The 13,819-nt window shown below is 35.8% G+C and overlaps 2 protein-coding genes across 2 annotated transcripts; both read right to left on the reverse strand.

Moving 5' to 3' along the window:
- Positions 1-835: 835 nt before the first annotated feature.
- On the reverse strand, positions 836-5,311 carry Scsalpha1 (Succinyl-coenzyme A synthetase alpha subunit 1). Its single transcript, XM_017614656.1, has 5 exons — positions 5,116-5,311; positions 4,467-4,684; positions 4,173-4,403; positions 1,799-2,083; positions 836-1,729 (listed from the first exon to the last, which is right to left on the reverse strand). The coding sequence occupies exons 1-5, from the start codon at positions 5,150-5,152 to the stop codon at positions 1,514-1,516; spliced, it is 987 nt and encodes a 328-aa protein (XP_017470145.1). The 5' UTR covers positions 5,153-5,311; the 3' UTR covers positions 836-1,513.
- A 970-nt stretch (positions 5,312-6,281) lies between these two features.
- Positions 6,282-10,075, reverse strand: PIG-B (phosphatidylinositol glycan anchor biosynthesis class B). Its single transcript, XM_017614658.1, has 8 exons — positions 9,865-10,075; positions 9,154-9,380; positions 8,945-9,062; positions 8,227-8,576; positions 8,031-8,159; positions 7,722-7,976; positions 7,463-7,660; positions 6,282-7,385 (listed from the first exon to the last, which is right to left on the reverse strand). Exons 2-8 carry the CDS (start codon positions 9,279-9,281, stop codon positions 6,854-6,856), a joined length of 1,710 nt encoding a protein of 569 aa, XP_017470147.1. The 5' UTR covers positions 9,282-9,380; positions 9,865-10,075; the 3' UTR covers positions 6,282-6,853.
- Between the last annotated feature and the right edge of the window lie 3,744 nt (positions 10,076-13,819).

Here is a 13,819-nt window from a genome sequence, read left to right on the forward strand (position 1 = left end):
CTGAAAAATGACTTGAGAAAGACTCGAAAATTTTTAGAAATAGGACTCAAATATCATTCGAATAAGACTCACAAATGAATATAAATATGACTCGAAAAAGAGTGAAAACAGATCAGAAAAGTGGGTAATAAAAGACTCGTCAAGAAGAGTCGCGGGCAGGGTACCATTTTCTACCGACAAAAGAGTCTTTTATGATCAAAATATGAGCACATTTCTGATTGTTTTAATCGCCCAGAGGCCTCAAAAAAAAGACTCGTATATGATCAATAATTTCAGAAATTCTGGGTGGGATTGTTACGGTTACTCCACCGCTCCCGATTTTTAATTATTTTCACACGTTATTCTGGGTACATTGGCTGCTTGGTTCTCTTGTTCTAAAATTATATATCTGCACTCTAATGTATGCAGATGTACTTTCAAGGTACTGCTAATACAGAAGTATTACATACATATATGGCCTCAGGCTAAAGAAATTTAAGTAGGTTGTAGTTTGAAAATAAATTTAAGAGGGTTGCCATTTGTTTGAAAAGTCAAATAAAAGTTATGTTTAATTTAAATTTGTTCGATTGAATTGATATAAATCGGCAGTCGGGTCTACGTAATCGGAAGGATCAAGATTGATATCTGGTCGAGGACTGTCACTCCAGCAACACTCCCCAAAAACTTTTTGGGGAATTTGTGTGCTGTTACAAGAACAACAACAACGATTGAATGACTAAATTAATAACACACTTGGTAATTTTAATTTATAGACTTTATTAAAGTACATATATACATAGTTATGTACATACATTATAATTTAGTTTATGTAGATATTCAAATTGTAACAGTTTACTTTTCTTGAGTTTTCAATTCAACACTTTCAGCTGAAACAAAACGATGTTTTATTATTGCTGAAAAATAGGATTCTGTTTTGTCATTTTATACATATAAAATATTAATGCATGCAGCTCACAAATTTAATGTAATAATTACTAAATAAAAAACATTGCATTAGGCAAAAATATTTTGCACGATCGCTTAATTTATGTATGTACGTGTAAAGTGCTGTGTAAATCTTAACTTCAGTGCAATTTCAGTGCATTTACAATGACATGCAAGACATCAGGAGTGCGCAGAATAATAAGAATCAATGCTTATATTTTACATTATAAACCTAAAGGCCCATGACTGAGTATATTAGCTTGGTGGTAATATTCACTATGTTATCAACTTGGTTTCGATTGGTATTTTTGTGGCAACTGTGTTTAGGAGAAATTTTTTTGAATATCTTAGCACTTTGCTATCGGCAGTTATGTGTGCTAACGATGTCACTGATTTATTATTTATGCATTTTGTTATAGTTATCTAATTAAATTTCCAATGGCCCCTCCGTCATCATCACATCGTCGCATTACACGTTTCACTTTTTACTTATGTAGTTGATCGTTTCAATAATTGCCTTCTTGCATACTTCGGTTGATACTCTATCGTTTCATGCTGCTGCTTTTGATTCCTAGCTTTTGGCTAAATTCTAGGCTAACTCCAGGCGTTTCATCTCTTTGTACAATTCCTTGCCCATTTGTGCTGGACTTCTGGTCACAATAACTCCAGCCTTTTCGAGCGCTTTAATTTTATCACCAGCGCCACCCTTGCCACCTGAGATAATAGCACCAGCGTGACCCATACGGCGTCCAGGAGGAGCGGATAAACCGGCAATGAATGATACAACTGGCTTTGCTTTAATGCCCTAAAACGAGAAGTTACAAAATTTTTAAATTAAGACAAGATCTTTAGGGAGTAAATATTTTTAATTTACCGTATTATATTGTGTTAAATACTCAGCAGCATTTTCCTCAGCAACACCACCGATTTCGCCAATTAAAATGATTCCTTTCGTATCAGGATCCTTCAAGAAGACTTCAAGACAATCGATGAAGTCAGTGCCGTTGAAAGGATCACCACCAATTCCAACGCATAAGGTTTGTCCAAGACCTACTTCTGTGGTCTGATTCACGGCCTCGTACGTGAGTGTACCTGAACGGGAGACTACACCAATTTTGCCGCGCTTGTGAATATGACCAGGCATAATGCCAATCTTGCACTAAAAAGAAAAATACGAAAATAATTGAATCAGCAATTTCGAAAAGGGCACATGTATGGGTTTTAAAACTTTTCAGGAAGTAAAAAAAAAACTAATCATTTACTAAGGAAGTGTAACATTTGAAAAAAAATAAAATAAAATAAATTTAGGTGCATTTCGAGGCCAATTATCAATCGAAAGTTGAAGAAATGTTTACTGTTAATGCTATTATATACATATGTATACATAGATATTTTAAATTTATGAGATGCGTCCTTCTCGAAATTTAAGGTATTGATTTCACATAACTTAAAAAAAATCATATACATTTGTCGAAACTTTTATTTTAGGTATCTAAAATTAAACCTAGTACTTAAACAAAAGATAATTGGGATATTTTTATAAAAATCTTCTTCTGGAGGCTCTTTTCATTTGTAGTTGGCCATTGTAGTATTTCGTTATAAAATTCTTTAAATTCTGCTGGAATGTATTGTTTCACTTTTGCAATAACTGCTTGACTTGGGTAAGTTACTGCAAGTACTTTTCACATTAGAAATAACGAACGCTTAGCTGATTGGAGTGATGGACAGTCGGGTCTACGTAACCGGAACGACCCAGATTTATATCTGGCCAAGGACTGTCACTCCAGCAACACTCCCCAAAAAGTCTTTGGGGAATATGTATGCTGCTACAACAACAACAACATGGACAGATCCCGTTGAAGTCGTGCACTTCCTGGGCCTCCCCTTAGCGGAAACAGACGACAACGTTGATGGATGAGCCGACCCGAGCTTTTCAACACACACGTTCTTATGAACGAACATCTTGTCTACAGGACTGCTATTGTCGACTACGCCAAATAAAATTTATTTCTAATTTTGTCGGCGACATTGAGCAAATGTAGTGCGGGCACTAAAATAGTCAGGGTATTCATATAAACGCGTATAAAATGTAAAAACCTTTAAAGTTTTATAAGTCTTGCGCGATTTTATCGAAAAACCACGAGATATCTGCTGTTTAAAATGTAATAACAATTGACCATTTTAATCAAATGAATTGATTTAATTCTTTTTTTGCAAACAAAATTTCACTTGTAGCAGAGTATTTTTATACCCGAGCGCACTTGTGCACAAGGGTATTATAACTTTGTTCACATAACGGTTGTTTGTAACAGGCAAAACGAATCGAGATAGATATAGACAAATGTATACATAAATGATCAGAANATATATGTATCTCGCTAACCGTTCTAGCAATTTGTACCAAGCTCGGTATGGTTATTGTGCTTGCCACATAAAAGCAAACCGTTGAAAATTGTTGAAATCGGACTAAAATTGAGGCCGCTTTTCATATAACGGTAAATTTCAGAAATGCTTGAAATTTCAATATTTCGAAATTTAAGGACGCTAATTTACTTAAAATGTATACAACCCGGCTTATCATGTAGCGGTAGCTTTCGGAAAGGTGGAAAACATATATTTAATACTTGCGCCGGGTATTTATTGTTCGGCTCCGCCCGAACTTAGACTTTCTTACTTGTTATTCTATAGAATTGAAATATTTTCAAGTGGTTATGCTTTTCGAAATTGCCTATTCAATTAATAGGCAATAATTTGATGTTGCTAGAATTTCGTTGCAGTAAATTCACAATTGTTATTGAGCAAAATCGGAACTAATCAACGAATTAGACAGTTTATCACCTTTTGTTTTTTTTATGTCAAATCCATTTTAATACAATAAACATTGATAGAAATATCATGCTAATACTGAAGGTCAAATCGGTTATTGGTTCAAAATTGCAATAAATTTGATTTGAAATTATTTGATTTGCTTTGGTTTTTCTCCCACTTGGTTATGCATACATACATATACACAAACCAATATATAAATTTGTATATGTATATATTAAGGGAAAGAAGTCATAATCTACGCGAACTTTGCTCTCGTTGTCGTTGATTGATTTTAAATTTACATATAATATAAAGGCTTAGCTTAATCATCCAAAAAATAATGCACCAATACACCGTACAAATCAATGAGTTTACGTCTCTAAATGTCTTATGCAAGCACATGCAAACAAACATAAATAAATAAAGAGGTATTTACTTACTCTCTCAGGTGCAATGATACCCGGGCAGTTTGGTCCCACAAGACGAGACTTGTTTTGCCTCAGAAGAGCGTGTTTTACACGCACCATATCATGTTGTGGTACACCTTCTGTGATGCATACAATCAATGGAATTTCCGCCTCCAGCGCTTCCAAAATAGCGGCAGCAGCACCCGGTGGTGGCACATAGATAACAGTTGCATGCGGATCAGTGGCCTTTTTCGCCTCAGCTACCTGCGATTTTTTCAAATTATATATATTTTTGAAACTTCAATAATGAATTTCAATACAAATTACCGAGGCAAAAACGGGCAATCCAAGATGCGTGGTGCCACCTTTTTTTGGAGAGATTCCACCAACCAGCTTCGTACCATACTCCAAAGCTTGCTGACTGTGGAAAGTACCTTGTTTGCCGGTAAATCCTTGGCAAATCACTCGCGAATCTGCTGTTAATTGCAAATTGGCACGAGTCTTGGCGTATTCCGAGCTAAAACGGACACCGACGAACAAACTGTCTATAGGTATAAAACAGAAAACAACATTAATGAGCTTGCGACTTGCATAATATGCATGTGAGTTACAATGCAGGGAAATACAAGTTAATTTCAACACACTTTTGACACAATTAAGGTATTAATTAACCGTATAACAGCAACAAGTGAACTTGGCAATTTTTATTATTCATATTGAAAAATTATTCCACCCTATCTGTTGAGAAATCGTGGACAATAATTTATTCTTTATAGTTACATGATAGTCACTTTCAGTGATTACCAAAATACACCGACCAATGTTTTAATTTTCAGTTCAAATATTTCATTTTGTAGTAACTAATTATCGCACCATATATTTGGGTAACCAAGGTGGTCGCTAAGGTCGCACTAACTATTCCAAGTTATATAATTTTTCGGTGTACTCATACCACCTATTAGACTTATCTACTTACCTTTTAATTTTAATAGAGTTCTTGCTGTAGCAGCCATTTTTTATTCGAATTTTGAATGCAGCAATAATCCCTTTAAAATTTATGTAAAGCAAAAATTAATTAGATTGCAGCAGCTGGATCTACAATAATTAATTTTTCCTTTCGTTCGTTCGTGACAGATACTAGTGCCGATTTTTGGCAGTAGAGGTTGAATGTATGGCCAGGTATGTTACATTTTGTCAGAAAAAAAGTAAGAGGGAGAGTATATTCCCTTCGTTTCTTGTATGTTAACTCAATATGCAAATTTTCGACTTTAAATTTATTCAAAATGAAATTTGTTATTAATTAATACTATATAACTACAGAACAGTTTATCAAATTTTAGTTTTTCTCTTGGAGCATAACCGGATATCTAATAGGGAGAGTACATATTATAAAATGCGGATTACCAATCTTCGTCTCTGCACAAAAAAAGGCGAAAGAGGTGAAATGGGTATGTAAAATATATTTTTAAATCGTCTTTGTATGGTTGGCGCCAAGGTGTATTAAACATAAACATACATTTTGGTTGGCGCTGATAACGTCTTTATTTTGTTAATGACCTCTGTAAGCGGTGGAATTTCCATCAAGTTTAAGGACATAAAATGAAGGAAAGCGATGAAGTGTGTTTATATTTTTGTTTATAGGCGTGTATAGGGTTTATAGGCGTCGGCCTAAATATTCATGTTGTAAGTAAACCGAGGTGTAGGCAACACTCTTATTGCGATAAGAAATTAAACAGATAATTTGACTTGTTCAAAAGAGATAGCAGCTATTTGTAAGACTAGTTGTCTCTATTGGTGAACACTTCAACCATGTGAGGAATACCGCGATAAGTAATCGATGAATCTGAAAATGCAATCGGCAAGCGGTATAATCGACAGCGAGTTTACATGCAGTTATATTACTTAAAGAATGTTCGAAGATAAAAAATAAAATAGCCTTATTTTCGGATCAACAAATATTCTGCCTTATCCTAAGTTTCGCCTAAAAAAAAATTCACCGAAAATTTGTCATCCGCCCATAGTAAAACCATAGAAACCAAGAGTGAAAAGTGAACCGGTTCGGGGAAAATGAAATTCACGATAAGGCTGATTAAAAAAGTTTTTAATAAAAAATCAGTTATGAACCCGGAAAAATTTTTCAATGAAAACCAAAGACTTGGTTAACTTTAGTTAAAAACTTTATTAAAATTAAAAAAAAACTAGATTTTATTATAAAACCAGTTTTTCATAGCCTAGTTACCAGATGTTATAAAAGTATCAACGTTATTCTAAAATTGCTTTTGCATAAACAAGACATTTCGGGTCAAATATTATAGTCTTATACTTGGCTGGACTTATAAATATACATACAAATGTAAGGTGGCCTGGATTTACTAGTAAACTTACCGATATATTTTTCATTGACGAGATATTGTAAAAGTCTGTATCAGTAAACACTGACAAATTACATGATAAATTATGTACTGAAATAAATAAACACAAAATAAGTCTTACAAATATTTGTATGTAAATATATGATCAAAGCTGTCTCTTGCACTACCTAGCCGCTGTATGTTTCTTTCAGAAACAAAAATAATATCATTTTTTAATTTTGTTGTATATTGCAGGGGACTTTAAATCAGAAACCTTATTTTAAGTAGATAGCAAAGTTTGAATAGTTCAAAATCATAAATAAATTATGATCAATTAAACCCAAACAAGCATTTTGTCTATGATCAATTGAACATATTGTGGGGATCCTCCGTGTCTTCTGCGCTGTTGACTTGGTTGTAAGGAACATCTTCTACTACTCTTGATCCCCTCGAAGTAGCTTCATTTGATGTTTTGTACTCATCTCGATTGAAGGTATTTTCTTCTCCGGCACGTAGGCGTTGATATACTAGAATATTTTTGCCTATCCTATTTTGCACACTCTTCAGAAGGGCTTTAACATCTACTTCTTTCTCCTTCAGCAATCTTGACCATTCGCTCACGACCTGTTGAGGTGCAACATTTTGATTTATTTGTGCGTTGGAAATTCGATGCAATACTTTGTAGTTCATAAGAAACTCATTTATGACCGGAGCTAAAGGTTCGTAGAGCACAACGTGTGATGGCATAGCAGTACGCGGATATGAGGGAATATGAGAACGCAACCAATGCGTTGGCGACTCATAAAATTTCTCGGCCTCATCAACATAATTAGGCTTATTTTGTAAATTAGGCTCACAAGTTAGAAAACGCATGGTTACATTTTCATGAACATGGCTGTAAATTAAATAAGAGTGTGACTCTTTCATGACACAGTTTCATTTAATGGTACAAAATTACAAAAAAAAACCAACCTATAAAACGGCGTAGAATGGCATGGCATTAGAAAGAGTATGCTGGCGCGGTGTTCGTTTTCATCTCGATAATCCCTAGCAATCTGTTGAACACTTGTCATCACTTCTAGTGGACCTTTCTGGTGGACAGTGCTTAAGTACCATGCGGGCAATGCATTACCAAAAACTATTACCAGTGCGCTCAGCCAAAGCATAAATCTGGTGTAAATAAATCTAGTTAATCTATGCACTGCAATTTTACTAAAACAACAATATTCACCTGGAAGCATTGTAACTCCAACGGGTTAGTGTATCAGCAGTAATGTAGAGACATAGAGGTAATAAAGATGACACAAAACGAAATTCTTTATGTTCAACAGTGCTTAGTACAACCAAAGAAAGCAAAATGGTAATAAGCAACTGCTTGCGTACCGGATAATTTTGTTTATGACGAACAGTATCCATTACTCCGAAAATAAATGGTAATGTATTTATGCCCAAAACAGTTGGCAAACCAACGGTGAAGTACCAATACCTAAAGTAATAAGAATTTATAAATTATGTGGTTACCGATTAACACACCTCTTACCATGGATGAGAGCCGTAGAAACTACCAATGTTATGCAGCACATTATATTTGAAGAATTCATATGGAGTAACTATCAATCTACCGTGCCAGTAAGTATCGATACCGACACAAACTCCTCCAACTAGAAGCCTTTTGGAAGTCAAGAGAGAATTTATTAAGTTTTGAAATGCTTGCTTGATTTTTTGATTCAAATTACCCAACAACCAAAAAATGTTTAAGAATAAGATCGCTTGTTGGCAAACGGCTCTTTCGTAAATGATAAATGCTCAAAGGTATCCAAATAACAGCGGCGGTCGGTCTCAAGAAGCAGCAGATTGCAGCAAACCACAAATATGTTGTGCTTTCTCCACTCCATGGGAAGTAACTCAAAGCAATTGTTGTCAAAGAGGTTTCTAGAGTATTAGATAAAGTCCGCGAACCGGTGTAGAACCAAAACCATGGCACAAGGATTAAAAATAGGCCCCATTTCTTTTTGCCAGACCAAACAAAGAATCTGTAGTCTGAATAAGCCGATAACGTGCCTTGCAAAATACGCGGCAAAGTCACCTATGGAATAAATACACAAATGGAAATTTTATTATATAAAAACAATGAAATAAATATTTACGTTATTAACCTACTGGATTATATATAGAGAATTATTTCAAAATTTAAATTTTGTGGGAAAAAGCAATCAATTCGTATACATAGCTGGTGTAAACCAAGTAATTTTTAAGAAAAAAACAAAACCGACTTCATATTCTCATATTCTTCATGATCGGATCTAAACCAAATTAGTATAAGACCACCTCTAAGGTACCACCTTTCCATTAAAAAAATTCAGATCAAGAAATCGGTTAACGTGGGTTAGTTATCTGTTAAGACTGAAAATATTCTTACTATGAAATAAAATATGTAAATCTAGAGCAACTTACCAACAGTTGTGCCGTATCTAAATTAAGTAATGCTAATGCCTTGTAAATGCCCGCAATTATTACTGGGTAAAGATAGCTACGTAATCCTTGAACCCATTCCCATGTCAAGTAACCATAGCTATATGAAATAAACAAGTATTAATTAGAAGTTGAGTACGTATTTAAATAAATTCTAAAATTCGTGAACATACTTAATATAAATTACTTACCCGAAAGTTAGCTTATGAGCTACCTCCAGACTCTGCCAGTATTCATCTGGAACATAGTACGTTTGCACTATAAACACCGATGCAAGTCGCACTGCCAGTATTATCAGAAACACCAGTAGCAAATTCATCTTATCCCTGATATTCAAATAGTCTCTTGTTTAAAGCAACGAGTTTACTTTACGTGAAGTCGAATGCGCCCGGATTTACGTAAGGTATCAAAATATAAACTAATATGTAAAATGAATTAAAAATAATCAAAATATTAGTTCGAACTTAGGGCCATTTACATAGTGAATAGTTAACTCATATTCGGCAGTTAACTTTCATACTTTGAACTGAAATTCTGTAATTAACTGCCCAGTGAGAGTTAACTCATCACTATGAAAACTGGCCTTAGAAACGCTAAATTATGCTTGAAGTTAACATTCGTATAACTAATCACAGCTTTGATCAAAGTTAACAAAAAGATGAAACGAAGCGTGAAAATCATTCTCTGTGGGAGTCCGATTCCTGCTGGCCAGATTTCCTCTATCTCAAGACAAACTTAGGCAATATATGAGAAATTCGTGGATTTTGAATGTTTTATTTGAAATACACAATTTATGACCACATTAAACGTTTTAAATTTTGTTTCCATTTGATAAATTTTAGCTTTTTCACTGCCGCCAAATTAACATAACCTCAAAAAGTGATATGCAAACTATTACCTACCTGTCTTTTATATTCTTAAATGCAGCATCTGTGGCTAGATACATAACATAGCTCTTTTGCCAAAAATTTATCTTTAATGATTAAACATTATTGGGTCAAATATCTTTATTTTGCTCTGTTAATTCGCTGATTACGGAATGACTAAAAATAACACAACAAAACCTGTCACGAACTCAGCACCAAAATAAAATCACTAGAAATGGTTGCTAGGCATGCTGTGACGTCATTAGTGAAATAGCCGATAAGCGTCGATATCAATCTGGTTAGCGATGGGTCATTGCTTACCATAACGGCGTAACTCCATACAGCGCGTACCCATAGCCCAGCTTTCAATTTGGATACAACTTATACCATGTGCTGACCGACAACGAAAACACTTTGAAAACGAGTTTTGGGATTATGGGCTGAAGGCTGTTCACACCGGCTGTTAGGGTCTTTGCTGACATTTCTTAAATCCTTTGTTTACAGTTTCGCTACAAATGAAAAAAAAAAAAATCAAAATACTTTTCTTTCATTTTATTTGCATTAACAACCTTTTCCTTTTTTATTATTTTAATTTGGTCAGCCAATTAGCAATAAAACCGAACTGGCTTATTAAAGATGATAAAATATGACTTCCACTTCGATATATATATCTAAAAGTATGTTTACATATAAATATAATCTCAATCAAAGCTCGTTTTTAATCACCCCGTTTATACATTAGCTGTCATATTTTTTATGCTTTTATGCCAGTTTTTCAGTGCCAGTTTAAACTTAGATTAAGTAAACCGAGTTTAAATTGAACAGCGGGCTGACATTTGATTGGCTGATCTTAGTTTAAACCAGCCAGATCGGGAGTTTAAACTTAGTTTAAACCACGGCTGTACACTGAAAAACTGGCGTTATACTCACATCTCAAGGAAATGTTAAGTTCCTTCGCTGTGCCACCGCGATCAGTTTTATCTGCTATATCAAGCAATTTAAATATATTTTAACTTAATATTTGTTTAAAAATACCTTTACTAACCTCTTTTGCTTGATAGCGTCCATTTTTTTTACCTCCCTTTCATTAGCTCGGGATGTAACTATGTAATATTGATGCGCCTAAAAGATGCAGCGATTTCTATTCTTAAGTCACTTACCTGATGACAGTACGAATGACAATTATAATAGGGAGGTTTTAGTTTTTTAAACTATAATTTTATTACTTTTTCATTTGGCATTTCTCCTCTTCTTCGCAAAAATAATCGATAAATCTAGGTTGGACACCGAAAAGTTATCGGTTTAATCTGAGGTTATTTTATAAATACAGGTTTGTATCATGAACCAAAAATACAAGATCACGCCTTCTTCTTAGTAGCCCGTTATAATCGCATTTAGGAAAAAAGTTGGGCGACTTTGACATAGCCGTTTATTTACATTTGTTGGTTGTTTACAATTTGGTGGTGGCTTTTTACTGAAATTTTCTAAATTTTCGCTTGTGACAATGTGTGCACACATAAGGTAAAGAATATGTTAACACAACGAAATGATTTATAGAAGAATTGGGCTATCATACACTTTTCCAGCAGGTTCCAGTGAAACTTAGTACTGACTATTGGTTACTATACAAACCTTACATTAGTGGTATTCATCTGAACCCATAACTTTATCAAGCAGATATTGGCTTTGTTTCTTTTCTAAGGGCCGTTTGCACCATGTCTAGTTAATTCTAACTCCCAGTTAAACGGCCCTAACAGATAATTTTCAGGAAGAAGAAGAATGAGAAAATTTAAAGAATTACGCTCACAGAGGGCGAAATAACGAAAAAGTAAAGAAACGCAAAACTAGCAAGTAATCAGCTGATCGCTGTATTTGACTATTGAAAATATTTGGCGCGTATTTTTGTTTACCCATTTTGACAGCTGCTAGTTTCAGCTAGTAAAAATTTTACTAGCACAAATTAGCAGCAGAGCCAAAAAAGCGCGTAAGAACGAGAGAGAGCTGCTAGTTTCTGCTAGTTTTTTTGGGTTAAGACACGTTTTTTAGTAGAAATTAGTGATAATTATGTGTTAAAGCTATTCTTATAAGCACTCTGTTACATGAACGCCCCATACTCTCCCTCCGTTTACACTTGCGACAATAGTCGTGTTTTCTTTGATTATCGAGCTCAGTATCAGTAATTTTATATTACTAGCATGAGGATTAAGAAATTTTAGAAATGACCAATAAACCTGTGGCACGAGAACGAATCCTTACATAGGACTCTGTAGTTTAAATTTGGCCACCCCAGGGAGCTGGATAGAGTTAGGCCAATAACTTCCTGTCTTCTAGAAGTAAGAAATAAAAGGTTTGAAGCACTTAAATCCTGATAGCACAAGTTTGGTAGCTATAAATTAGGAAGGCACTGTAAGACAAGCTCTTGGTCTTAGTAGCGGTTTTCAGAGCCCCCTAGAACTCCAGAGTGTCCAGTCCTTAAGTCGGTCAACAAATCGGTTTCCCTTAGTCTAATCGCCGAGTCGATAGGCACTACATTCAGGAATACGTCCAGTGTTAATGTGGGGGTGGTCCACAGTGCTCCATTAATACCATTTAAAGCAGTCCGTTGTACTCGCTCCAGCTGCTTAGCTAGTGGTAGTGGGTTTCCTGAGGCTAGGGCGCCATAAGACATATTTGGCTTGACTACGGTCTCGTAGAGCCAATAGACAACTTTGGGAAAAATACCCCATATCTTACCAATAGCTCCCTACAGCAATATAAAACCACTGATACCTTCTTTGCCCTTTCCTCGATATTTGGTCTCCACGACAACTTCCTGTCAAGGATCAAGCTTAATACTTACTTAATCCTGTCAGACAGCTGTAAGCGCTGACTTCCAACTGTGGGAGGAACAGCGTCGGGGATTTTATATTTTCCAGCGAATAAGACCAGTTGTGTCTTACTGCGGTTGAGGGCGAGGCCACCTTTGGTCGCCCAGTTAGTAACTATGTTAAGATACCGTTGAGTCAGTTCATAGAGCGGGTTCAGGTACTTACCTTTAACAATGAGTGCAACATCGTCTGCGTAGGCAATTACCCGACAGCCGTGTTTCTCCATCTCCTCTAGTAGATCGTTTACCATGACGACCCAGCAAGGGTGAGAGGACGATGGCACGAAACGTTCGGGCCCTCCTGCTTCTGAGAAAGCCGGGTAAAATACCGTATAAAGCTTGGCAGAAACGGCCCTACCCTCACTTACACTCGCTCCGCCTGAGATCCTGATCGAAACCAGAGTAGCCGTGGAGCAAGAAGCCAGTTTTGAAAAGGCCATCTTATTCCTAACCTGCCACCTTTTCATGGGCGCAAAAGTGAAATCGGCCTTCTCCGGACAATCTCCCGTTAAGCCCGCATTCCCGGCAGCGGCGGTAACACCCGCTCGCGCGCCATCAATACGTTTTGAGAGAGCATCGGGACAGGTAGTAAAGGGCAAAGCCACTAGACTCCTACTTGTGCATCTCCCACCAGCAGGTTTTAGTACTCCTGCATCTCACAAGCGGCTACTGATTTCTGTGGAAGAAATAACCGTGGGCAGTGTTCCTTTTGGGAGAAGTAGTAGCAGGAGGATTGACGGCAGCCACCACCTCCTCTGCTTTCTCCCCTGCAAAAATTAAGCCAAATTTACCCCACTTTCCTTTCCACCAAGAAGCGCTCCCGCGCGTAGGCACTAGAGACTTGTGTAACATTTTGGTATATTACAATGGGCAAAAATCTCAACCCAATCGCTTTAAAAACTAAAGAGTTGAGAGCATTTATAGGTGCCAAGGTACACTCAAAGAACAGTTTAAGAAATTGTAGGATCAAAGTAAAAGTAACAAAAGGCGGGAATGTAAAATGATTTGCAAACTTTACTTTAAACTAAAGATGGATGGTCATCGTATATGACTCATATACCCAATTTTTATTCGCAGTATAAATATGAATATTTTTTATCATTATGGTACAAGTTTATCACCTGG

The sequence above is a fragment of the Rhagoletis zephyria genome, unplaced genomic scaffold, assembly GCF_001687245.7.
Source record: "Rhagoletis zephyria isolate East Lansing unplaced genomic scaffold, Rhagoletis_zephyria_1.1 Rzeph_scaffold_00875, whole genome shotgun sequence".
In the NCBI taxonomy this organism is placed as follows: Eukaryota; Metazoa; Arthropoda; class Insecta; order Diptera; family Tephritidae; genus Rhagoletis; species Rhagoletis zephyria.

Excerpts from the sequence above, each read along its gene's own strand:
- Scsalpha1 (XM_017614656.1), bottom strand. The coding sequence starts at position 5,152 with ATGGCTGCTACAGCAAGAACTCTATTAAAATTAAAAG. Across the intron at positions 4,685-5,115 it reads AACTCTATTAAAATTAAAAG|ACAGTTTGTTCGTCGGTGTC; the intron begins GTAAGTAGATAA and ends TTATACCTATAG. Across the intron at positions 2,084-4,172 it reads GTATCATTGCACCTGAGAGA|TGCAAGATTGGCATTATGCC; the intron begins GTAAGTAAATAC and ends TTTTCTTTTTAG.
- PIG-B (XM_017614658.1), bottom strand. The coding sequence starts at position 9,281 with ATGAATTTGCTACTGGTGTTTCTGATAATACTGGCAGTGCGACTTGCA. Across the intron at positions 7,977-8,030 it reads TTCTACGGCTCTCATCCATG|GTATTGGTACTTCACCGTTG; the intron begins GTAAGAGGTGTG and ends TTATTACTTTAG. Across the intron at positions 7,386-7,462 it reads CATTCTACGCCGTTTTATAG|CCATGTTCATGAAAATGTAA; the intron begins GTTGGTTTTTTT and ends TTTAATTTACAG.